The following is a 25,881-nucleotide window of genomic DNA, read 5'->3' as shown; positions in this document are numbered from 1 at the left end:
TTGTTTCTCTTTCTGTGAGTTCATTATTGGTGTATAAAAAGGTCATAGATTTCTGGGTGTTAATTTTGTATCCTGCTACATTGCCAAATTCATTTATTAGGTCTCATAGTTTTTTGATGGAGTCTTTGGGGTTTTCTGTGTATGGTGTTACGTCATCTGCAAATAAGGACAGTTTTGCTTCTTCTTTTCCAATTTGGATGCCTTTTATTTCTTCTTCTTGTCTGATGGCTATGACTAGCACTTCCAGTACTATATCTAACAGGAGTGGTGAAAGTGGGCATCCCTGTCTTGTTTCTGTTCTTAGGGGAAATGAGTTTAGTTTTTGCCCATTGAGTATGATGTTGGCTGTAGGTTTGTCATATAAGGTTTTTATTATGTTGAGGTATGATCCCCCTATTCCAACTTTACTGAGCGTTTTTATTAAGAAAGGGTGTTGAATTTTGTCAAATGCTTTTTCTGCATCGATTGATATGATTATGTGATTTTTGTCTCTGTTTGTTTATGTGATGTATCACATTTATTGATTTGCTGATATTGTACTATCCTTGCATCCCCGGAATAAATCCCACTTGGTCATGGTGTATTATTTTTCTAATGTAATGCTGAATCCGATTTGCTAGAATTTTGTTGATGACTTTAGCATCTATGTTCATCAAGGATATTGGCCTGTAGTTCTCTTTTTTTGTGATGTCTTTATCTGGTTTTGGGATTAGGGTAATGCTGGCTTCATAGAAAGAGCTTGTAAGTGTGCCTTCCTCTTGTATTTTTTTGGAATAGTCTGAGGAGGATAGGTTTTAGTTCTTCTTTGAATGCTTGGTAGAACTCCCCTGTAAAGCCATCAGGACCAGGGCTTTTGTTTACTGGAAGATTTTTTTATCGCTGCTTCAATTTCTTTGGTACTTAACTGCCTATTCAGGTTTTTTGATTCTTCTTGATTGATTCTTGGGAGCTTGTATTTTTCTAAAAATATGCCAATTTTGTCTAGGTTGTCCATTTTGTTGGAATAGAGTTGTTCATAGTATTTTTTCATAATCATTTGTATTTCTGTGGGATTGGTTGTTATTTCACCTCTTTCATTTCTGATTTTGTTTATTTGGGTCCTCTTTCTTTGCTTCTTGGTGAGCTTGGCTAGAGGTTCAAAAATCTTGTTTATCCTTTCAAAGAACCAGCTCTTGGTTTTGTTGATCTTTTGTATTTTTTTTTTTTTGGCCTTTATGTTGTTTATTTCCACTTTGATCTTTATTCTTTCCTTTCTTCTGCTTACTCTGGGCTTTTCTTGTTGCTCTCTTTCTAACTCTTTGAGTTGTAGGGTTAGGTAATTTATTACCATTGTTTCTTGTTTGTTTGACATAGGCTTGAGAGCTATGAACTTCCTTCTCAAGACTGCTTTCACTGTGTCCCATAGATTTTGGATTGTTGTGTTTTCATTGTCGTTTGTTTCCATGATGCTTTTTATTTCTTCTTTGATCTCTTTGGTAAACCAATCATTGTTAAATAGCATGCTGTTTAGCCTCCAGGTGTCTGATTTTTAAAATTGTTTTTATTGTAGTTTATTTCTAATTTTATGCCATTGTGATATGAGAAGATGCTTGATATGATTTCTATCTTCTTGAATTTGAAGAGACTTATACTGTGTCTCAATATGTGGTCTATCTTTGAAAATGACCCATGTGCACTTGAGAAGAATGTATATTCTATGGCTTTGCGGTAAAATGTTCTGAAGATGTCAATTCCATCTGATCTAGTGAGTCATTTAGGATTGCTGTTTCTTTGCTGATTTTTTGTTTAGAGGATTTATCCAGTGGTGTTAGTGGGGTATTAAAGTCCCCTACCATGATTGTATTGCTGTCAATCTCTCCCTTGATATCCTCCAGAAGTTTTTTTTTTTTTAATGTATTTGAGTGCTCCCGTATTAGGTGCATATATGTTTAACAGAGTTATATCTTCTTGTTGAATTGCTCCCTTTAGCATTATGAAGTGGCCTTCCTTATCTCTTGTTATGGCCTTCACTTTGAGGTCTAATTTGTCAGATATAAGTATCGCTACTCCAGCTTTTTATTTTTTCATTTGCATTCACCTGAAAAACCTTTTTCCATCCCTTCACCATCAGTTTGTGTGAGTCCTTTGTTCTGAGGTGGGTTTCCTGTAGATAGCAGATATATGGGTTATGTTTTCTTATCCAATCAGCTACCCTATGTTTTTTGATTGGGGCATTTAATACATTTAAATTTAAAGGTTTTTTTTGATAGGTTCTTGTTTGTTGCCATTTTTATTCTTTATTCCTGTGTTTCTTCTTCCCTTCCTATTTCTTCTTTTTACAGCAGACCCTTTAGCATTTCTTGTATTTCTGGTTTGGTGGTAATAAACTCCCTTAGTCCTTTTTTGTCTGTGAAGCTCCTGATTTCACCCTCAGTTTTGATTGATAGCCTTGCTGGGTACAGTATTCTTGGATTCAGACCCTTGCTTTACATGACTTTGTATATTTCATTCCATTCCCTTCTGGCCTGATGTGTTTCTGTTGAGAACTCAGTTGATAGTCTGATGGGAGATCCTTTGTAGGTAACTTTCTGTCTCTCTCTGGCAGCCTTTAAGATTCTTACTTTGTTGTTGGTGTTTTCCAATTTAATTATAATGTGTCTTGGTGTCGGTCTTTTGGTGTTCATCTTTTTTTGGACTCTGTGAGCTTCTTGGACTTGTGTGAGTTTTTGTTCCCTATATCAGGAAAGTTTTCTGTCAATATTTCTTCAAACAGGTTTTCTATTCCTTGCTCAGTTTACTCTCCTTCTGGCACCTCTATTATGTGGATGTTGTTTTGCTTCATGTTGTCCCAAAGTTCCCTTAATCTCTCCTCCTAATTTTTAAGTTTTTTTCTAGATGCTGCTCTGCTTGTGTATTTTTTTCCTACCTTGTCTTCTAGCTCACTGATGTGGTCCTCTGCTTCTTCTAGTCTGCTGTTGATGCTTTCTATTGAGTTCTTTATTGCAGCGATGCCATTTTTCATTTCTTCTTGGTTCTACTTCATTTCCTCTTGGTTCTTACACACATCATTGAATTTGTTTTCCAACCTTTTCAGCGTCCTTATGACCACTGCTCTGAATTCTTCCTATGACATATTGCTTGCCTCTATTTCATTTACTTCCTTTTCTGGTGATTCCTCCTTTGCTTTTGTATGTGGGATGTTTCTTTGTCTCCCCATGATCGCTCCTCTCAGGGTGTCTGATTATGTAGCTCTCTCTCTCCTGTGTTGACTTTCTTTGGTGATATCTGATCTTCTGGCCAAGGATTGCCTCACCAGCTGTGTTTAATTCAGCAATTCTGGGTGGTTGTCATTCCATTCAGCTCTTCCTTCTATCTGCTCTGTGAGAAGGTGCAGGGCCCGTCCGCGTATTCGGCGTCACTTTGTCTCCCTCTTGACAGACTTTTTAGGCACCCATGGTCAGGGAGGCTGGAGTCCCAGTGTTTTGTGTGTTTGCACCTGAGGCAGCTGGTCCCTGGGCATTGTGGATGTAGGGTCCCAGTAGGTGTCCCAGGTCTCCCCAGTTGAAGGTAAGGCTGGGCTTCTGATCACAGCCAGTCTCCCCTTCAAAATAGCATGGTCTCTGCAGCAGAGCTGGCCACTCCAGGAGAGATTTCAGCAGCAGTAGAGGCTTCCCAGCCTGTGGAGCCTTGTCCACCAGTCCCCAACAGTCCTGTGGAATACAGCTGTCCCTCTCTAACAAATACAGACACTCCCTGCACGTCTATGCACTCTCCTTTCATTCTCTCACTCACACACTATCTTGCAGCCTGCTGTCCATTGGCAGCCATCTTGGATCTTGAGCATTTTTTTATATGTCTCTTGCCCTTCTGTATGTTCACTTTAGAGAAGTGTCTATCTATGTCCTTTGCCCATTTTTTAATTGTTTGTCTTCCTTTTGTTAAGTTGTATAAGTTCCTTATATGTTTTGGAAATTAACTCCTTATCAGATGTATCATTGCCAAATATGTTCTCCCATGCAGTAGGTTCTGTTGTTTTGTTGATGGTTTCTTTTGCTGTGCAGAAGCTTTTTATTTTGATGTAGTCCCATTTGTTTATTTTCTCCATAGTTTCCTTTGCCCTAGCAGATGTACTGGTAAACATATTGCTACAAGAGATGTCTGAGATTTTGCTGTGTATGGTTTCTTCTAGAATTTTTATGGCTTCATGACTTACATTTAAGTCTTTTACCCATTTTTGAGTTTATTCTTGTGTATGGTGCAAGTTGGTGGTTTAGTTTCATTTTTTTCATGTATCTGTCCAATTTTTCCAACACCATTTGTTGAAGAGACTGTCTCTGCTCCAATGCATGCTTTTGTCTACTTTGTCAAATATTAATTAAGTGTAATGGCTTGGGTCAATTTCTGAGGTCTCTATTCTTTTCTATTGATCTATATGCCTGTTCTTGTGCCAGTACCAGGCTATTTTGATTACAGTGGCTTTGTAGTATAACTTGATATCTGGTATTGTGATTCCTCCAACTTTGTTCTTCTTTCTCAAGATTGCTTTCAAAAGATTCAGGGTCTTTTTAAATTCTATATAAAGTTTTGGAGTGTTTGTTCTGGATCTGTGAAATATGCTGTTGATATTTCCATAGGGATTTCATTGAATCTGTGCATTGCTTTGGGAATTATGGACGTTTTAATAAGGTTGTTTCTACCAATCCATGAACACGGTATATTCTTTCACTTGTTTATATCTTCCTCTATCTCTTTTTTCAATGTCCTGTAGTTTTCTGAGTACAGATCTTTCAACTCCTTGGTTAAGTTTATTCCTAAGTATCTTAATTTTTTATTGCAATGGTAAATGGGATTTTTTTTTTTAAATTTCTCTTTCTGAGAGTTCATTATTGGTGTATAAAAGTGCCATGAATTTCTAGGTGTTAATTTTGTATCCTGCTATGTCACTGAATTCATTTATTAAATATAGTAGTTTTTTGGTGGAGTCTTTAGGGTTTTCTATGTACAATATCATGTCATCTGTGAATAATGATAGTTTTACTTCCTCCTTTTCATTTTGGATACCTATTAGACATTTTAAATAGGAAAGACAGAGAACTTTTGTTTCTCTCAATAGTGCCTAGTATAGTGCTCTGAATATAAGCCCTTCTGTGATGTTGACCTCAGAACAGTTGACTGGCCTTTCTCTGGGAACTTTTCCATGTAAATTACAATTCCTGTTCTAGAGGTCTGATCCCTTTGCCTTCCTTCTTCATGATTCACCTCTTGATTATACAGTGATTTCTTAGGTAGCTAAGCAATTATCTTCTCCAAGAGGCCCCATTCTGTGCAGCCTGCTTCTCAATCATTGGAGCATGGCTTCGGATCACCCTTTGAAATCCAAGTCAGTAACACTTGCCAAATCCCTTATCTGTCTTTGTCTTTTGTGTTACTCAGTCCACCTGTAGACACAGGCTGGTAATAATTAAATGGCGTCCAGTTTTGGTTCAAGAGGTCTCTAGTGTAGCTGTACTTCTATCTAGTATTTATCCTGCAATATAATTTACTTGATATGAAGGACATACACCTAATTATGAAGTATAGAACCATTGCTATGTGGTGGTGAAAGAACGTTTAACCCTCAGCTTGTAACCACACCTCTGAAAGCAGGTCTCAGAGGAACTGTGGCAGTAAGCATGGAAAGGAGGAGGAGAAATGTGAATATTTACTTCCCTATTGCTGCACCTCCACACCTATGATTTAGCCTAATCATGTACCTTGATCATCTTTTTTTTTTTTTTTTTTTTACTTTGGATAAATGTGGATATCTATGGAATAATGCAAAAGATATGCGAATCTTCCCTATCAGGAAGATTCCCTGGAGTAGCCTGTACCACCTCTGATAGATAGAAATAGGGTTAAAATTATTCCAAAATAGTGATGGGAGCAAATTCCATTAATGTGAAAAAGCACCCTCCTCAACCCTGCCTTACAAAGCAAATATCATAACAGTTGATTGGAAGACCTACATTTATACTGAATGAGACTAGAATGTTCAGAAAAACCTACTTGCCAGGAATAAACTGGACACTATTACAGGGACATTTATGTTTTTAGGCCATAAGAGATATGGGTGAATAGGAACAGGCTCACCCCTAACATTTTTGGGATCCATGGCAAGAGTACAAATCAAGGACCACATACTGTATATATAAATGTTACAAAGTCTAGGTCCAAGATGGTGGTGGAGTAGGTGGATGTTATACTCACATCCTCCCAGGACCAAAGTAGAATTACAACTAAAATATAGAGCAATCAACTTGAATAACCAACTGAAGACTAATTGAAGAGAATTTTTATAACCAAGATTTATAGAAGAAGCCACATTGAGACTGGTAGGAAGAGTGGAGATGGGCAAAAGGGCTGGTCCAGCAGCCATGTGCAGAGGTGTGTGTGCTGAGATTCCAGAGAGATATTTCAACCACAAGATTACCCTTGAGGAAGTTCAACCCCATGTTGAGCTTCCTAGCTGAGAGCACCAGAGCTGGGAAGAGGTACCCATGTAACAACTGGCTGTGAAAATCAGCAGGGAGCTCGGTTGGTGTAGGCTCAGTGCTTGAGTGTCAACCCATGAACCAAGAGGTCACCAGTTCGATTCCTGGTCAGGACAAATGCCTGGGTTGCGGGCTCAATCCCCAGTAGCGGGCATGCAGGAGGCAGCCAATCTATGTTTCTCTCTCATGGATGTTTCTACCTCTCTCTCCCTCTCCTTTCCTACCTCTCTCAAATCAATAAAAACATATTTAAAAAAAGAATATCAGTGGGTATTTTGTCTGACAGAGAGAGATGATTGTCTGCTAGAAACACAGGCACCCTCTTAAAAAGCCAAAATCTCTGGACTCTAGCAGAGGTGGGAAGTGGAGCAAATGAGTTGTATGAGGAGAGACTGGGTTTTATAGCTCTGGGGAAAGAGCAGAAGAAACAGATACCAGGAACGCTGTGCTGAGTGACTCTCCCACACCACAGATGCCATCTTTCTTGGGTGGAGCACTCTCATCCATATGGCATTAGACTGGGGAAAAGCAATAGCTCCACCCTCTGGACTCCCTGTAGCCTCACCCTGAGGAGCTTGCACCCTGCTGAGGAATCAGCTGCCTAGACTGTGGTGTAGAGGTCTGGGCAGACTCAAAGGGTGTCAGGGACTGAAGTGAATGGTTCTGGGGCAGGGGTCATTTCCCTCATTTACCCACCAACCTGACTGGCACCTCCCCTGTACAAGAGATGTGCTAATCCCACTCTCTGAGCTCCCGGCAACCCAACTCTCCCAACTCCTGGTGGCTCCATCCTGCCAAGGTCAGGACAGAATCCAGGAAAGACTGAGTTGTGTGGCTCTTGGATGGGGCCACTTCCACCTTCCCCAAAGGCTGACCAACACCGCCCCCTCAGGGGGGATCCACTAGCACTATCCTCCCGATTCCCAGTGGCCCCTGCTGAGATCAGGCTTCTGGCAGAATTTGGGATAGACTGAGTTGTGTGCCTCAAGGACAGGGACAATTTCTCCTTTGCACACCCTATCAATGCAGAGTCCTCTCTTCATATGGCCAAATCTTGGTCTTTTTGGGCCTGATAAACTGCGGGCCTCACCCTGATGACTCCCTGAGACCCCATACCACCACAAAGGTGTGCAAGCACCAAGCGGGTGACAGCTGGGTTTAATGTACCCTAGGACATTTGCTGAGTGGCCTCAGACCCAGCACTGGCACCCTGTTTGAAGCTGTATCAGTCTGATGAACACCACTCGCCCCTACCTGGTGACTCACTGAGCCTACTTCATGCAACTCGAATACCACAAGAAGCTCTTTCAGTGACTGAGCCTAACAGGAAGCCAACAGATGGAGGCAGGTGGTAGAGGATTTGCGGGTGCCTTGGGAATTTTTCTAACCTGCCCCCAGGCCTGATGCTGGTAAAAGCTGGCTTTGGTGCACAATATTGCTCCTTTCTGCACACACCCAGGCCCAGCAGAGGTAGCCACAAACTGTGTATTACTATGTAGCTTTAAACAGGCTGACAAGGGCCAGTCACAGGCAGTATCTGACATTGGCCTGAAACAGAGTTCCTCCCAAGAGGCTCTAGAACCAATATACCCAGTGGCTAGTTTCAGACCACATAAAATCAGGATCCAATTAGCTTCACAATTGGTATATCCAAAGGGAAGTCTTGGCAGGCAACAGAACCTGATGAAGCGAATTCTCATCCATGTAGTCAGCACCTGCACAGCAGCTCATACACTGAAGTATACAGGTTGAGTCTCACAATCAGCCATTTTGAGGGTCAACCCCACACATGAACAGGCCAATAGAAATCAAGACTCAATGACAACAAGAGGACTCACATAACAGACATTTCTGGAGCACCCAGCTCAGGTGATAAAGGAGACCATGCCAATGGCTCCCATAGGAAACCTACAACATAAGGCCACCCCGCCAAGACTGGAAGATGTAACAGATCTACCTAATACATAGAAACAAACACAAAGAGGCAGCCAAAATGGGGAGACAAAGAAACATGCCTCAAATGAAACAACAGGAAAATCTCCAGAAAAAGAACTAAATGAAATGGAAGCAAGCAATTTACCAGACATAGAGTTTAAAAAATGGTTATACGAATGCTCAAGGAACTTAGTGAGAACTTCAACAAAGAGATAGCAAGCTTATTTTACTGAGCATAGTACTTGAAATAAGCCAGCCAGAGAAAGACAAATATTACATGATCTCACTTATATCTAATGAACAAAATAAACTGACAAACAAAATAGGTCAGAGACATGGAAGCATTCAATATCGAGGATTCTCAGAAGGAAGTGGGGCAGGGGGAGCATTAACCAAAAATCTTATATGCATATATGCAAAACCCATGGACTCAGGCAATAGTTTGCTGAAGGCCTGGAGAAGGGGAGGGAGTGAGAAGGAGAAGGGGAGGGAGTGAGGAGGAGGAGGGTCAATGGGGGAAAAAATGGGGGCATCTGTAATACTTTCAACAATTAAGATAAAAAAGTGAGATAGCAAAAGCTTATAGAAACCATAAAAAAGAACCAGTCTGAAATGAAGAATACACTAGAAAGAATAAACAGTAGACTGGATGAAGCAGAGATGGAATCAGTGTTTTGGAACACAAGGTAGCAAAAAACACCCAATCAGAGCAGCAAAAAGGAAAAAATTTAAAAAACTGAGATTAGTTTAAGGGACCTTTGGGACAACATGAAGCATAACAATATCTGCAATATAGGGGTACCAGGAGAAGAGAGAAAGCAAGGGATCGATAAGCTATTTGAAGAAATAATCACTGAAAACTTTCCTTATCAGGTGAAGGAAAAAGATACACAAGTATAAGAAGCACAGAAATTTCCAAACAAGATGAACCCAAAGAAGCCCAAACAAGACACTTCATTAAAATGGCAGAGGTTAAAGAGAAAGAGAGAATCTTAACAGCAGCAAGAGAAACACAGTTAGTTGCCAACAAGTGAGTTCCCATAATAGTGTAAACTGATTTCTCAATTGAAAGATTTCAGACCAGAAGGGATTGGCATGAAATATTTAAAGTGATGAAAAGCAAGAACCTACAACCAAGATTACTTTACCTAACAAGGCTACCATTTAAAATTTAAAAAGAATTAAAGAGATTCCCAGGACAAGAAAAAAGCTAAAGGCACCCATTACCACCAAAACAGTATTAAGAGAAATGTTAATGGCTCTTCTTCAAGAAGAAGAAAAACATGTTAGAACATATCCAGTGGGATGTAGTTAAAAGAAAAAAATGGCAATAAATACATACTTATGAATAATTACTTTAAATATAAATGGCTTATATGCTCTAATCAAAAGACATAGAGTATACAGCAGAGAATATAATCCTTGAATAAAACACCTACTAATTATGTAATGAGTATCTATGACTTCAGACATAAGAAAAATCCATTATTTTAAAAGACTTAAGAAAAGACATAGCATAGCTGAATGGATAAGAAAACAAGACCCATATATATACTGTCTACAAGAGACCCACCTAAGAACAAAGATGCACACAGACTAAAAGTAAAGGGATACCTGGCCAGATAGCTCAGTTGGTTAGAGCATTGTTCCAATATGCCAAGGTTGCAGGTTTGATCCTCAGTAAGGGTACATATAAGAATGCATACCAATGAATGCATAAATAAGTAGAACAACAAATTGATGTTTCTCTCTCTCTCAAATCAATAAATGAAAAATTAAAATAAACTTTAAAAAATTAAATGGATGGAAAAGATATTTCATGAAAATGGGAAGAAAAAAAAGCTGGGATAGCAATACTTACTAGTATATTATATTATATAAGTATATATTAGATTACAACTAATGAAATTAAAGCTGTAATAAAAAAAAACTACTCCCAGCAAACAAAAGTCCTGGACCAGATGACTTCACAGGTTATATCAGATAAAACAGACTTTAAAACAAAGGCTATACATAATGGGGAGAGAGAGAAGAATTTTCTCTCTTCTCAGGATCTCAGGTGAGCCTCACAGTGGCCACTCTTTCTTTGAGGTGAGCAACAGGCCTTCTGAGAAAACAACAACAACAACAAACCAAAGGCTATAATAAGAGACAAAGAAGGACATTACATAATGATAAAGGGAACAATCCAATAAGAAGATATAATCCTTGTAAACATTTATGCACCTAACATAGGAGCACCCAAGTATATAAAGCAAGCCTTGATGGAAATAAAGAAAGAGATTGACAGTGATACAGTCATAGTAGGGGATTTTAACACCCTATTGACATCAATGGATAAATCTTTCAGCAGAAATTCTACAAGAAAACAGCAGCCTTAAATGACATAGTAGATCAGAGGGATTTAATTGATACCTTCAGAGCATTTCACCCCAAAGCAGCAGAATATACATTTTTTTCAAGTGCACAGGGAACATTTTCTAGGATAGACCACATGTAAGAACACAAAACAAGTCTCAATAAATTTAAGAAGGTTGAAATCATATCAAGCATCTTCTCTGACTACAATGGCATAAAACTAGAAATCAATCACAAGAAAAAAAGCTGAAAAAACACACAATGACATGGTGGATAAATAACATTTACTAAAAACTATTACTAAACAATGAATGGGTGAACAATGAGATCAAGGAAGAAATCAAAAGATACCCTGAAACAAATGAAAATGAGAACACAACAACCCAATATCTATGGGACACAGTGAAAGTAGTCCTAAGCAGGAAATTCATAACATGGCAGGTCTACATCAATAAAGAAAAATTCAAATAAACAATCTAACTTTATACAAAAAAGTACTAGAAAAAGAACAACAAACAAAGCCCAACGTGATTAGAAAAAAAGAAATAATATAGATCAAAACAGAAATAAAAGAAATAGAGTCAAAAAATACAATACAAAAGATCAATGAAACCACAAGCTGGTTCTTTGAAATGATAAACAAGACTGACAAACCTTTAACCAGACTCCTCAAGAAGAAAGAGAGAGGATACAAATAAATAAAATCAGAAATGAAAGAGGAGAAGAAATAACCAACACCAAAGAAATATAAAGGATGGTAAGAAAATATTACAAACAACTATATGCCAGCAAATTGGACAATCTGGAAGAAATGAGTAAATTCCTAAAAACGTACAAATTTCCAAAACTGAATCAGGAAGAATCAGAAAATCCAAATAGATTCTAACTAATGAAATTAAAGCTGTAATTTAAGAAAAAAAGAAAAAAAACTCCCAACAAACAAAAGTCCTAGACTGGATGGCTTCACAGGTTAATTTTACCAAATACTGGTATTCAATGAAGAACTAGCACCCATCCTTCTCAAACTATTCCAAACAATTCAAGAGGAAGGAAGACTCCTAAGGTCATTTCACAAGCCAGCATTATCCTAATCCCCAAACTGGATAAAGACACCACAAAGAAAGAAAATTATAGGCCAACTAGAGGCCCGGTGCACGAAATTCTTGCACGGGGGTGTGTGTCCCTCAGCCCAGCCTGCATCCTCTCCAATCTGGGACCCCTTGAGGGATGTCCGACTGCCCGGGCCTAAACGGGCAGTTGGACATCCCTCTCACAATCCAGGACTGCTGGCTCCCAACTGCTCGCCTGCTTGCCTTCCTGATTGCCCCTAACCACTTCTGCCTGCCAGCCTGATCACCCCCTAACCACTCCCCTGCCAGCCTGATTGATGCCTAACTGCTCCCCCGCCAACCTGATTGCCCCTAACTGCCCTCCCTTGCAGGCCTGGTCCCCCCCAACTGCTCTCACTGCAGGCCTAGTCCCCCCCAACTGCTCTCCCCTGCAGGCCTGGGTCCCCCCACAACTGCCCTCCCCTGCAGGCTTGATCGCCCCTAACTGTCCTCCCTTGCAGGCCTGGTCCCCCCCAACTGCTCTCCCCTGCAGGCCTGGGTCCCCCCCATCTGCCCTTCCCTGCAGGCTCGGTTGCCCCCAACTTCCCTCCTCTGCCGGCCTGGTCACCCCTAACTGCCCTCCCCTGCAGGCTAGATCACCCCCAACTGCCCTTCCTTGCAGGCCTGGTCCCTGCCAACTGCCTTCCCCTGCTGGCCTGATTGCCCACAACTGCCCTCCCTTGTAGGCCTGGTCCCTCCCAACTGCCCTCCCCTGCTGGCCATTTTGTGATGGCCATCTTGTGTCCACATGGGGGCAGCCATCTTGTGTGTTGGAGTGATGGTCAATTTGCATATTACTCTTTTATTAGATAGGATATCCCTAAAAAACGTAAGTACTAAAATCCTCAACAAAATATTACCAAACCAGATCCACCAATGCATTAAAAAGATATGCACCATGATCAAGAGGGATTTATTCCAGGGATGCAAGGTTGGTACAATATCTGCAAATCAATAAACATGATATACCACATAAACAAAATGAAGGATAAAAATCACATGATTATATCAAATAGATGCAGAAAAAAATTGATAAATTCCAAAACACATTTATGATAAAAAAAACTCTTAGCAAAGTGGGAATAGACAAAACATACCTCAATGTAACATAGGCCATATATGACAAACCCACAGCCAACATCATACTCAATGGGCAAAAATTAGAAGTATTTCCCTTCAGACTGGGAACAAGAGAGGGATGTCTGCTTTCACCACTCTTATTCAACATAGTACTGATAGTCCTAGCCACAGGAATCAGACTAGAAGAAGAAGTAAAAGGCATTCAAATTGAAAAGGAAGAAGTAAAACTGTCATTATTTGTAGATCACATGATCCTGTATATAGAGAACCCTAATGATTCCACCAAAACACTATAAGAACTGATCAATGAATTCAGTAAAGTAGCAGGATACAAAATAAATATCCAGAAATCAGTTGCATTTTTAAACATCAGTAATGAACTATCAGAAAGGAAAACAAAATAATCTCATTTATAATTGTTTCAAAAAATAAAATACCCAGGAATAAATTTAACCAAGGATATTAAAGGCCTGTACTTGGAAAATTATAAGACACTGAAGAAATAAATTGAAGAAGATAGAAATAAGTGGAAGCATGTTCCGTGTTCACAGATAGGAAAAATTAACATCATTAAAATGTCCATATTACCCAAAGCAATTTATAGATTCAATGGAATTCCTATTAAGATACCAATGACATATCTCACAGATCTAGAACAAATAATCCAAAAATGTATATGGAACTACAGAAGACCCCAAATAGCAACAGCAATCTTGAGAAAGAAGAACAAAGGTGAAGGAATCACGCTACTTAATATCAAACTATCTTACAAGGCCATAGTAATTGAAATAGCATGGTACTGACATAAAAACAGACATAGATCAATGGAACATAATAGAGAGCCCAGAAATAAACTCATGACTTTATGGTCAATTAATATTTGATGAAGTTGGCAAAAACATACAATGGGATAAAGACAGTTTATTCAATAAATAGTGTTTGAAAAATTGGACAGGTATGTGCAAAAATAATGAAACTAGACAACCTTCATACACCATATATTAGAATAAACTAAAAATGGCTAAAGAGTAAATGTTAGACTTGAAACCATAAATATCCTAGAAGGAAACCTAGGCAGTAAAATCTTGGACATTTCTTGAAGCAATATTTTTTTCTGATATATCTCTTCCAGCAAGGGAAATAAAAGAAAATGTAAACAAATGGGACAACATCATACTAAAAGTTTTTGCACAGCAAAGGAAACCATTGACAAAATGAAAAGACAACCCACTGAATGGGAGAAGATATTGGCCAATGTTGCATCTGAAAAAGGGTTAATATCCAAAATGTATTAAAAAATCTTATAAAACTCAACTCCCTAAAACAAACAATCCAATTAAAATATGGGCAAAGGACATGAGTAGACACTTCTCCAAAGAAGACATACAGATTGCTAATAGACATGAAAAGATGCTCAATGTCACCAATTATCAGAGAAATCCAAATTAAAACCATAATAAGATACCACCTCACATTTGTCAGAATGACTTTCACCAATAAATCAACATACAAGAAGTGCTGGCCAGGATGTTAAGAAAAAGGAACCCTCATGCACTGTTGGTAGGAATGCAGACTGGTACAGCCACTGTGGAAAATAGTATGAAGTTGTCTAAAGAAATCAAAATGGAACTACCTTATGACACAACAATTTCCCTTTTGGGAATTTATCTGAAGAAACTGGAAACACTAATTCGAAGGAATATATGCACCCTTATGTTCATTGAAGGAGTGGATTATTTACAATAGCCAAGATTTGGAAGCAGCTCAAGTGCCCATCAGTAGATGAGTGGATAAAAAAGCCGTGGAACACTTATACAATGGAATACTACTCTACCATAAAAAGAAGGAAATCTTAACTTTTGCAACAGCATAGATGGACCTGGAGAGTATATGCTAAGTGAAATAAGCCAGTCAGAGAAAGACAAGTACCATATGATTTCACTTACGTGTGGAATATAATGAACAAAATAAACAAAAACAAAATAGAAACAGACTCATAGATACAGAGAACAGACTGATAGCTGTCAGAGGGTTGTTTAGAGGCTGGGTGAAAAAAGTGAAGGGATTAAGTAAAAAAAAAACAACCCTCAGAGACACAGGCAGTAGTATATTGATTTACAGAGGGAAAGGAGGGGAGGGTGGAGGTAGAAGAGGGTAAAGGGTAGATAAATGGTGATGGAAAGGGACTTGACTTGGGGTGGTAAACACACAATACAACATACAGAAGATGTATTATAGAATACATCTATAAGGAAACCTACATAATTTTATGAATCAGTGTCACCACAATAAATTCAATAAAAATTTAAAAAATAAAAATAAATAAATGTTAAAAAGTCCAAAAAACAAGGTAGACCTTGGCCTGGCCCATGTATCTATCTGTGAACTAAATAAAAATGTGTCACTTAGCATAATTTGGGGAGGCCCATTTTTAAACAAAATTAGTCATTTTCTCATTTCTTATGGCATAAATTGTCATTTTCTCCTTTACTACTTATGCCTTTGACCCCCTCGCCCCCTTCTGTGCCTTTGTGCTTTGATCTAGGGAACCCAGTTTTTCTTATGTGTCCTTCTCCCTTTCTTCCCCCTAGATGGTAACCCAGCTACTATCCTTAAAACAACAACAACAAAAAACAAATAAAAAAAAGTCTTTGTGTTTCAGTGTTTGTGGTATGAGGAGCCATCTAAAGCATGGAGCTCAATGCAATGGCCCCTCTCACCTGGGTTTAAAGGTGATACTAAGTGGTAGGGAGGAGCATGCTCCTTGGAGCACTGCTTCTCAAGTCTAATGGCCTACAAATGCTAAGCACCTACCCAAATCCTTATCCTACGGGCATTCATACTTTCCCAGAACCAGTCCTATTTTATGCTTGGTTTTCTAGGAATTAATGGAGGTAAGGGGAACCGTACCTTCCAGACTTCACCAGTTACATTAGTATATGCCTTAGAAATGGAAGAAGGAAATGGACATTACCTAGGGCAGTTTTAGTAAAATAATGAAGACTGTGGTTCTTTACCTGAGAAGAAATGCATGCAGATGGGAATGCTAGTTGTATTTACATATCACTCTGTGAAAGTACTCCTCATGATTTATTCCTACTCTTGTGGGGCTCATGTCATAGATTGGTTGGGCACCATAAGTAAATGAACTTGTTCATCATAAATAAGCTTTTTACCAAAGAGCATGTTTAGGTAGCATATTTTCAATTTCATGTGCTGGTGGAATACGCATCATCATCAAATGGAGGAATTGCCTATGAAATGCTTGTTGTATAACAATGCTTGTTGTAAACAAAGCTCTTCCAAGCCTCAACAGGATGCTTATCTCTTAAAACCTCTGCTTGACTCTGCTCTGATTGAAAACTTCAGTTACACGCATGGCTGATTATTGTAGTAATTAACAGACTCCCTGTGTTTAAATTCTGGCTCCACCAATTATAACTGTATGACCTCTAAGTCTCAGTTTCTACATCTGTAAAATGGAGATAATATTCCCATGTACCTTATAGGGCTGATATGAGGATTAACTCATATGAGATATATGAACACATATATCCACGCACATTGATTAAAACAGTAGCTGAACATTGTAAGCACTTAATACATATTTGTTGTTAAAAATATCCAGTTGTCGAGAGCACTTGAGATCTTGCTCTCTGGCATGTGTTGTCAGTTTGGCTCAAATAAACTTTTTTTTTTAACCAAAAAAATGTCCAGTTGTCACATGTAGTTCAAGGTTTTTGTGCCTTTATTTTAAGTGATACTGAAAAATCTAGTTAATTCTTAAGTAGTCCTTGAGCTTATAAATCAATGTGTGTTATCCAATGTTACACTGGAGAAAAAACAGAGAAGTCATCTAATATTAAACTCACATTAGTGAGACCTGAGCACAGCTCAAGTCTTAAGACTCTGTTCTCATGATAAAAACTTAGATTAAACTGGTATCTTGGAAAGTCCATGAGGACACTGTTCTTGAGCAATAGTCCTTAAATAACACATTTGCATAAGCACAAAAACTTACCACTCATGAACAAATAACTATGGTTACTAGTTATTGAGAGCCTATAGGATGCCAATCACCACACAGGTGCCCTCCACATATCTTATTTGATCCTCACAAAGCAGGAGGATCACATGAACAGAAGGTAGTGGCATAGTATTTGGAGATGAGAAAATTGGGTCTCAAAGAAATTAGATCACTTTTATCAATGTCATGCAACAGGGAAGTGAAGTCATATCTATTTGATTCCCAAGATTGTGTTTATTCAACTATACCACAAACAAAATACTTTAAGAAGTAGAGATGCTAACTGTAACTGTCTTATGGATTGGTAAGTCAGCTTACTGTTCTACAAGGAACATTGAAAATAAAGGCTGGGACAAAATGGGAGCAAAAAGGGGAGAGGAGCTGGATAGTACCACTATGTGCTGTATGGAGGATGAGGCAAGGAACAGACATAAGGCTATAACATTTTTACTTCACTTGACCTAGTTCTAGCTGTTGGCAACAGTGTGCTCTAGTGAACACAATTGTTATACATACAGGGTGGGGCAAAAGTAGAGTTTACAGTTGTGAGTACATGAAACACTGCGCAGGTGCTCTCCACATATTATCTTATTTGACCCTCACAGCACATGAGGATCACATGAAAAGAAGAGTTTAATATTATATTATTATTTTTAATTATTCTATTATTTTCCATATGAACAAATGTAAACCTACTTTTGCCCCACCCTGTATTTTGGAGTGAGCACTGTTTTATGTTCCAGTCTCATACTTTAGAAAGGCCCCTAATATTGTTCCTCTTGTTTAAATAGTTATCTTTGCAAACCTTACTTATTAACTTGGACGTTTTATTTCTTAAAGGTGACAGTCATGGTTCCTCAAATGAAAGAAACTGTAGAGATTGAGCTGCTTCAGGATTCTGTCCTTAAGAAGACCTAATTTCATATAATCTATGATGAGGTGATTTTACCTTGGAATATTTCCAGGGAAATCACACATTCTATATTTTTCCTGCATAGCACATTGAAATGTATTGGTTTGGGCACCACGCAGTTTGTAATTCAAGCAGGGGCTATGCTGAGATTTACCTTTGAATTATATATGTAAAAAAATAAAAACATAGTAAAGACTGAAGGGGGATGTTTAAATCTCTTTAAGGAGTCAACCTTTTAGATATCCAATGCATAGGCAAATTAGGAAATATCCCCATCTATTCATTAAAATAAGTCTTCTATAATGGTATTTACTTGCCAACATACAGGATTAAATTGGAATATTTGTGTATCCTTGAAAATAATCGTAAAACTATTCTATATCTGACTTTTCACTAATACAGAATGGACTTATCTTCATATAGACTCAGCTGGTGAGATTTTATTTTCTTCCAGTTTCTTCTCTCCTTGTAATGAGTTCTTTCTAATGCTGACTCTCTCTCTAGTCTAGTTAAACTAATTCACTCTGGTATTGTCCTTAGGCATGCACAATAGTTGGTCAGTGCCCTCTTTATGATAACTCATTATACTTAAGGATTGTGTTTAAAGTGCATCTTGGCTCTCTTTCACCAGGTTAAACAACCCCAACTTATTTAGACTTTCCTTGTAGGCCCTATTTTCTTTTCTTTTTTTTAAAAAAATAAATCTTTATTCAGATTATTACAATCGTTTCTCCTTTTCCCCCCCATAGCTCCCCTCCACCCGGTTCCCACCCCACCTTCTGCCCTTACCTCCCCCCCACTGTCCTCATCCATGGGTGTATGATTTTTGTCCAGTCTCTTCCTGAACGCCCCCATACCCCTTTCCCCCTGATTATTATCAGTCCACTCCCTTTCTATGCCCCTGATTCTATTATATTCACCAGATTATTCTGTTCCTCAGGTTTTTAATTCACTTGGTTTTTAGGTTCACTTGTTGATAGATATGTATTTATTGTTCGTAATTTTTATCTTTACTTTTTTCTTCTTCCTCTTCTTTAAGAATACCTTTCAGCATTTCATATAATACTGGTTTGGTGGTGATGATCTCCTTTAGCTTTTTCTTATCTGTGAAGCTCTTTATCTGCCCTTCAATTCTGAATGATAGCTTTGCTGGGTAGAGTAATCTTGGTTGTAGGTTCTTGCTATTCATCACTTTGAAAATTTCTTGCCGCTCCCATCTGGCCTGCATAGTTTCTGTTGAGAAATCAGCTGACAATCGTATGAGTGCTCCCTTGTAGGTAATTAACTGTTTTTCTCTTGCTGCTTTTAATATTCTCTCTTTGTCTTTTGCTCTTGGCATTTTAATTATAATGTGTCTTGGTGTGGTCCTCTTTGGATTCCTTTTGTTTGGGGTTGTGTGCGCTTCCTGGACTTGTAAGTCTATTTCTTTCACCAGGTGGGGGAAGTTTTCGGTCATTATTTCTTCAATTAGGTTTTCAGTATCTTGGTCTCTCTCTTCTTCTGGCACCCCCATAATTCTGATGTTGGTACGCTTGAAGTTGTCCCAGAGGCTTCTTACACTATCTTCAACTTTTTGGATTTTTTTCTCTTTTTGCTTTTTCGGTTGAGTGTTTTTTGCTTCTTTGTATTTTAATTCTTTGACTTGATTCTTGTGTTCCTCTAGTCTGTTGTTGGGTCTCTGTATAATATTTTTAATTTCAGTCAGTGTATGTTTAATTTCTAGTTGGTCCTTTTTCATATCTTTGAGGGTCTCGTTATATTTATCGGCCTTTTCTAGGATATTCTTGAAAAGCCTTATAACCGTGGTTTTGAATTCTATATCCAGTTGTTTGTTTTCCTCCATTTCTTTTGTTTGTGATCTGTTTCTTTGATGCTGCATTTTCATTGTTTCCCTGAGTTGGTAGGGTAGATTTGTGTGCTAGGTTTCCTATATGGCCCAGTGGGTCGGCCTCCCCAGTTAACCTGAGGTGGACACTCTTGGTGCACCCCTTTGTGGACTGTGTGTACAGCCTTGTTGTAGTTAAGTCTTGATTGTTGTTGGTATCACTGGGAGGAATTGACCTCCAGGCCAGTTGGCTGTAAGGATCAGCTGTGTCTACGCTGGGAGAAGTTCGGTGTTGGAGACAGCCTTATAGGATTAGACTTGCCAAATTGCAATAGCCTCTGTGCTCAGCTTGGATGGGGTGGAGTCTCAGGGCGGAGCAGACTGTCTTGGCTTCCAGTCAGCCTTGCCCTTGTGCGCCTGCGCGCCTGTCGACCTTTGCCTTCCCCGGCTCCCAAGTCTCCGCCCGAGAGTCCAGATTCCCCCCACAAGAGCGTGGGTCCCCAGGGGCTCGCCTGGAACTGGGGTTCAGTGCAGTCAGAACTGGGGCTCAGTGCAGTCAGGAGCCTCTGACTCCCTTCCACTAGGGAAAGCCTGTGGCAACCTCCGCAGTCTTTGTACGCACTGGCACGCGCGCGCCTTCAGACCTCTGCCTTCCCTGGCTCCCGAGTCTCCGCCCAAGAGTCCAGATTTCCCCGTAAGAGCACGGGTCCCCAGGGGCTCGCCTGGAACTGGGGTTCAGTGCAGTCAGAATTGGGGTTCAATGCAGTCAGGAGCTTCGGACTCCCTTCTGCTAGGGAAAGCCTGTGTCAATCTCCGCAGGCTTTGTGCACACTGGCGCGCGCGCCTCCAAAACCCTGCCTGCCAGGGCTCCCCCGGGTCTCCCCCGGGTCTCCGAGTCTCCGGGTGCCTTTCTACCTGATAGTCCAGACTCCCCCTGTATGAGCCTGGGTCCACGGGGTTTCGCCTGGGACTGGGGTTCAGTGCAGTCAGAACTGGGGTTCAGTGCAGTCGGGGGCTTCCTTCCCCCTTCCACCAGAGAAAGTCAGCCAGGCTCTCAGCCGCCCTTCCCTCTGTTCGCACAAAGACCCTTTGCCGTACCTCCAATTCTCTGTGAGCTTTCTCTTTCCTTCTAGTTGTAGAATTTTCACTCAGCCAGCTTTCCTGTGGTTCTGGATGGTGTTTGTTCTGTCTTTTAGTTATAGTTTTGAAATTGTTGTGCGAGGCAGCAGTTTAGGTGCTTACCTATGCCGCCATCTTGGTTTCTCCCCAGGCCCTATTTTCTAATGCTTTAATCTTTTTCTGCTTTTCTCTGGATCTTCTCCAATGCTTTGCAATTGTTTTGAGAAGTAACTTGATGAGCAGGCCAAATCTACATTTTGGCATTGGCTAAATATTTAATAAGTGACTTAAAATTTAGAAAGGTGGTTCAATGTTGGGGCAAGAGCACTGGACTAGGAGTCACAAGACGAGTTCTGTCCTTGCTCTGCCACTTACTAGGATTGAGCAGAGAGCCACGTTTGGTCAAATCATCTAAATGTCTCTAATCATCAGTTTATCATCTGTAAATCTGGGCTAAGTGCATCTGCCCTGCCTACCTCTCACAGTGAGGCTCAAATGAGATAAATCTATGTAAAAACACCTTGTTTAGCATGAAAGTACTATTCAAACATGTGTCAGGCCCCTTTCTTAAATATATATATATATATATATATATATATATATATATATATATATATACTCATTAAAGTTCAGATACCATTCTATAACCAGAAAATGGGGGCACAACAGATAATTAAATAATTTGCTCCAGGTCACACAGCTAGAAAGTAACAGAATCCATGCAGACTGGCTCCAGAGTCCATGCTCTAAAACTATATGCTATGCTCCCTCTACAAATAAACATTAAGAGCCATTCATTTTATGGGGTCTAACCTTCAAAAGCAGTCCACAGGTATATACTACTGGGATAGAGGATCTATTCAGTCATGGGTAGATAACTATATGAAAAGCAACCTTTTTAACAGTTAATGTTCAGATTGGTTGTTGAATTAAGGCAGCTGTCCACCAGTGAGGAGTGCCTCATGAACACAGTAATGCAATAATAGGATAGCTGCATCAGGTCAGGTCAATGGTTCATTTATGGTAGTACACATACATCTTCTAGTAGAAGGTGCTCTTAATTCTTAGATTCAGGATCTACAGTTTCTCAATATTCTTTGTGAGCCCTGACAACCCTTCATGCTTTCATTTGTCTCTACCTCTGTCTTTTTGTATGTTAATTCTTATAGCTATAAATTTGGAATACTTTTATTTATTTATTTTTTAAACTTTTTTATTTTTTATTGTTTAAAGTATTACATATGTCTCATTTTTCCCCCATCGACCCCTCCCTGGCCACTCCCATCCCCCAGGACAAGCCCCCACCACCCAGTGTCCGTGTCCATTGATTATGCTTGGAATACTTTTAAAAATAGGTTAACTGTTAAAGACAAATATTAAAAACAGATTAATACCTAATGGAGTCTTTTTATTTCTGCTGTAGTGTTAAAGGTTGAAAGATATCAAATGAACTTTCTAAAGAAATGTTGGAAGAATTTTAATTTACTCCATAAGTGTTTAAACACTCACAAGGAAAATTAGAATCTATATCATGAAATGGGGAGGTTATGCTATATAATACTATATTGATGACCTGCTTATATTTGAAAAATTGTACCATATTGAGGTCTTTTCATTATCACCCATTGGATGTAGTGTACAATATGAACTTACATTATGTCAAAATCTGGTCTATAGGGAATAGGGTTATAGTGGTGTAAATGGCTCTTCTACCTCAGATAGTGGCATTAAGGGTCATTTTGTGGGGGGCTATAGAAGTTTCCTTCCATGAAAATAACCTCCCCCTAAAGCTGAAAACACCTTTGAAGAATGGGGGCATCTTTGGGGAAGACTGGATACTGACTGAGTTATAAATGTTATTCCAACCCATGATCTGTATAGTGAATTAAGATAAGTTTGCCAAGAATGGTTAGGAACCAATGAGAAAAGTATTATCTCTGTATCTTACTATAAAATTTATTTAAAAATATTTTCTCTAAAGAAATATGTTGAATTTTTTACTTAATTTAAATAATTTGTTTAATGAGAAATCTATTTTTATCCAAAAAACTAAACTTTGGCAATTTTACAATATCATTAGAATAGGCTTGAGCAGAGAGCCACCATCTTAAACTTTTGAGAAAAATGTGTTTTAATGATCATATCATATGACTGAAGGTAATATTTTGCCCCTTGATGGAAGCATAGCAAAATCACAGTGAAACTTATTGAAATGTACTTATTCAATATTCAGCCATTTATCCATTTATCTACCCACCCATCTATCCATCCAACACTATGGGCCAGGTATCCTGTTGGACACTGGTGATACAACAGTGAACAAGACCAACATGGCCTTTACCTCAAAGTAATTATGCCCTAGTAGAAATTCCTTAAATGGCAGCGAAAACAATCATGAGTTGACAGTTTTATGACAATTTCTTGAAAGAGAGAAAAAAATATGTGAAATTAACTCCCTAGTCTTACCTGGATTTTGCTAAAACATTTCTTTGAAAAAATCTTCCTGAAAAATTGTATAGAAAGTATTTTGAGGGATACTGTAAATGTGCATATAGAAAAAAGGAAGATAGAAAGTGAGACATGAAAAGAGACAACAGGGTTTTTGAAAAATGTTACTTTGGTTTTCCTGAAAAGTGTTTAGAAATAATGATTATTTTCCCATAGCATTTTATGCTTTTTGAAGCAATTATACCAGCCATGTGAGTTAGAGCAAATATTTTCCCCATTATATAGATGAGTCAGCTGAGGCATAGATATTTAAGTGCCCAATATCCCACGGCTATATAGAATTCAGAATTCTACCCACTTCTTTTTCTATTACATCATGCTGAAAAATCCCAGACTCCAGTACAAGGTCCTATAAAACCCAAAAGATTTAACAAAATGTAATTTATTCAGGAAGCCAAAGTCACTAGTACAAAAGAAGGAAAGCAAAGTACCGCAAGGAGGATGTTTCTCTGCTGTAGGCTATTAAGTAGGTCACCCACTAAAAGGCTATTTTGGTCTAAAATTTTAGAGGGCATGTAGTACATACACCAATATCACTGACCTGATTCTTCACTTTCAAGATCTAAGAAAATCAAAGGCAGTTTTTTTAAGGGAGGGGGGGGTCATTTGGATAGCTCAAGAGAATGTTAGTTGGGAAATTTGATTTAGCCAGGCTAGTGCTCTAGATTTTCTGTGAGGTGTGATTCACTAGAGGTGATCCTGTTTTAAGAAGGGGACAGAGTCAGCAGTTTCTTATTCTTTCCCCCTTCCTTCCTTCCTTCCTTCCTTCCTTCCTTCCTTCCTTCCTTCCTTCCTTCCTTCCTTCCTTCCTTCCCTCTCTCTCTTTTCCTTTCTCCTTCCTTCCTTCCTTCCTTCCTTCCTTCCTTCCTTCCTTCCTTCCTTCCTTCCTTCCTTCCTTTCTTTCTTTCTTTCTTTCTTTCTTTCTTTCTTTCTTTCTTTCTTTCTTTTTCATCTTGTTCTCTCCCCACCCCTCCTCTCTCCTTCCTCTTCTCCCTTCCTTTCCATTTCTTTTCTTTTTTTCATTCTCTTCTTATGCAGGCACATCTGACAAATTGTTAATATTTAATTTGTTATAAAACAGCTCTCCCAGACAATGGCTGCTCACTATAATTCCAGTCTCTGAAGCTTTTTGGCCCCCAGGTACACTGGGATCGAATTAGAATGGAAATTTTTCCTTTACAGTTTTGTTTATGGAAACATAGGCACTTTGTTATTAGCTGGCAATGAAACTACTAAGGAAAATAATACACTTTCACCTCATTTCAATTTGACTCTTTACTTCATTGTATCCATCTGGCTTAGGGTAAAACACTTCTAATATTTTTAATCTTAAATTTAAATATCCAAGCTTAATAATGATTTTGCCTTAGTCTGAATCTTCTAAATCTTTTTCACTTTGTTCACATTTTAAAAACCATGAACTTTTTTTTCTCATATGCCATCTTAAAAATAGTCTTAAATTACATACATATTTGCCTCTCCCTCTCTTTCTCTCCCTTCTTCTCTCCCTCCCCCCCAAAGAGGGATGGTTTGCAAAAATATACACAAATTTGGAAACCTAGTGAATACTGAAATTAGGGTCCTGAAACAAAAACCCTGCCTTTTTGCCTTGCCTGATTCCTTGTCTGTTCCCTGCTGGAAGGATGGTATAAGAAAGGAAGGGGACTACTTTGAAAGATTCAGCTATCTATGAAACAGAGGTGTGGAAGGATGTGTTTATTTGATAGGTAGCATTAAATTGCAGAGACCTCCAGATTAATCATGGTAATGCAATTTTCAACAGATTAGATTTTCTTTCTTTTCCTGCAGCCACCGGGGAGGAAAAAAGGATTAGAAAGACTATCAAAAACCGTTTGCACATTTAGTCTGGTTGGGTACTTAATTTATTAGCAGAAATGTGAACTGCCTCAGGTTGATGATTTAACATGTTGACTGGGGGTAGAATAAATCTCACACTTACCTGTTCCAAAATTGTGTTAATCCTTTCGACTTCGCAGTCAATCAGGTATCGCTTTTCCTGTCTCCTGTCCATTTCTTCAATGATGCGCCTGAATTCTTGGACGTCCTTTATGTTTCCCACAGACCTTGCTGTCACTTGCCAGTTGTTTTGCACTGCTGCTTCCATAATTGCTTGGAGGATGGAAAATCCTGAATAAAGGAAAGACAGCCATGATAATTTTTTTCTTTTAAAAGTCTTTCTGTAGGTATTAAAAGTTCTATTGAATTTTTATTCACAGTCTATTGGGTCTCTGTGAACCTTATCTATTGTGGACAGTAGGCTTAGCCATAACCTGAGCCTTAACCTTCCAGTTGGCAACTCTATCTTGTTTTAAAGGGAGGAAGATTCTACAACTTGTGGCCATCAGGCTAGGTATTTATCAAGCCTGTACTTAATCAATCACAGCTGAATTATTTTTATTGACATGCATTATCAAAATATCTATGGAGCCCTAGCCAGTTTTTCTCAGTGGATAGAGCATTGGCCTACAGACTGAAGA

At 38.9% G+C, this 25,881-nt stretch overlaps 1 protein-coding gene across 5 annotated transcripts in view; it reads right to left on the bottom strand.

Moving 5' to 3' along the window:
- Positions 1-25,881, bottom strand: part of GRIA3 (glutamate ionotropic receptor AMPA type subunit 3) — a 383,198-nt gene that overhangs the window by 177,203 nt on the left and 180,114 nt on the right. For all 5 annotated transcript variants that reach the window (XR_013959772.1, XR_013959773.1, XM_080652807.1 and 2 more), the window contains exon 4: positions 25,344-25,531. Coding sequence is in view for 3 of the 5 variants with exons in the window: in XM_080652807.1 (XP_080508933.1) it covers positions 25,344-25,531 (188 nt within the window). In the remaining 2 variants the exon portion in view is untranslated. The remainder of the gene's footprint in view (positions 1-25,343; positions 25,532-25,881) is intronic.

This window comes from Plecotus auritus, assembly GCF_963455305.1.
Source record: "Plecotus auritus genome assembly, chromosome: X".
NCBI classification, from domain to species: domain Eukaryota; kingdom Metazoa; phylum Chordata; class Mammalia; order Chiroptera; family Vespertilionidae; genus Plecotus; species Plecotus auritus.
Note: the sequence above shows the minus strand (reverse complement) of the source record. Positions and strands in the feature narration are given on the sequence as shown.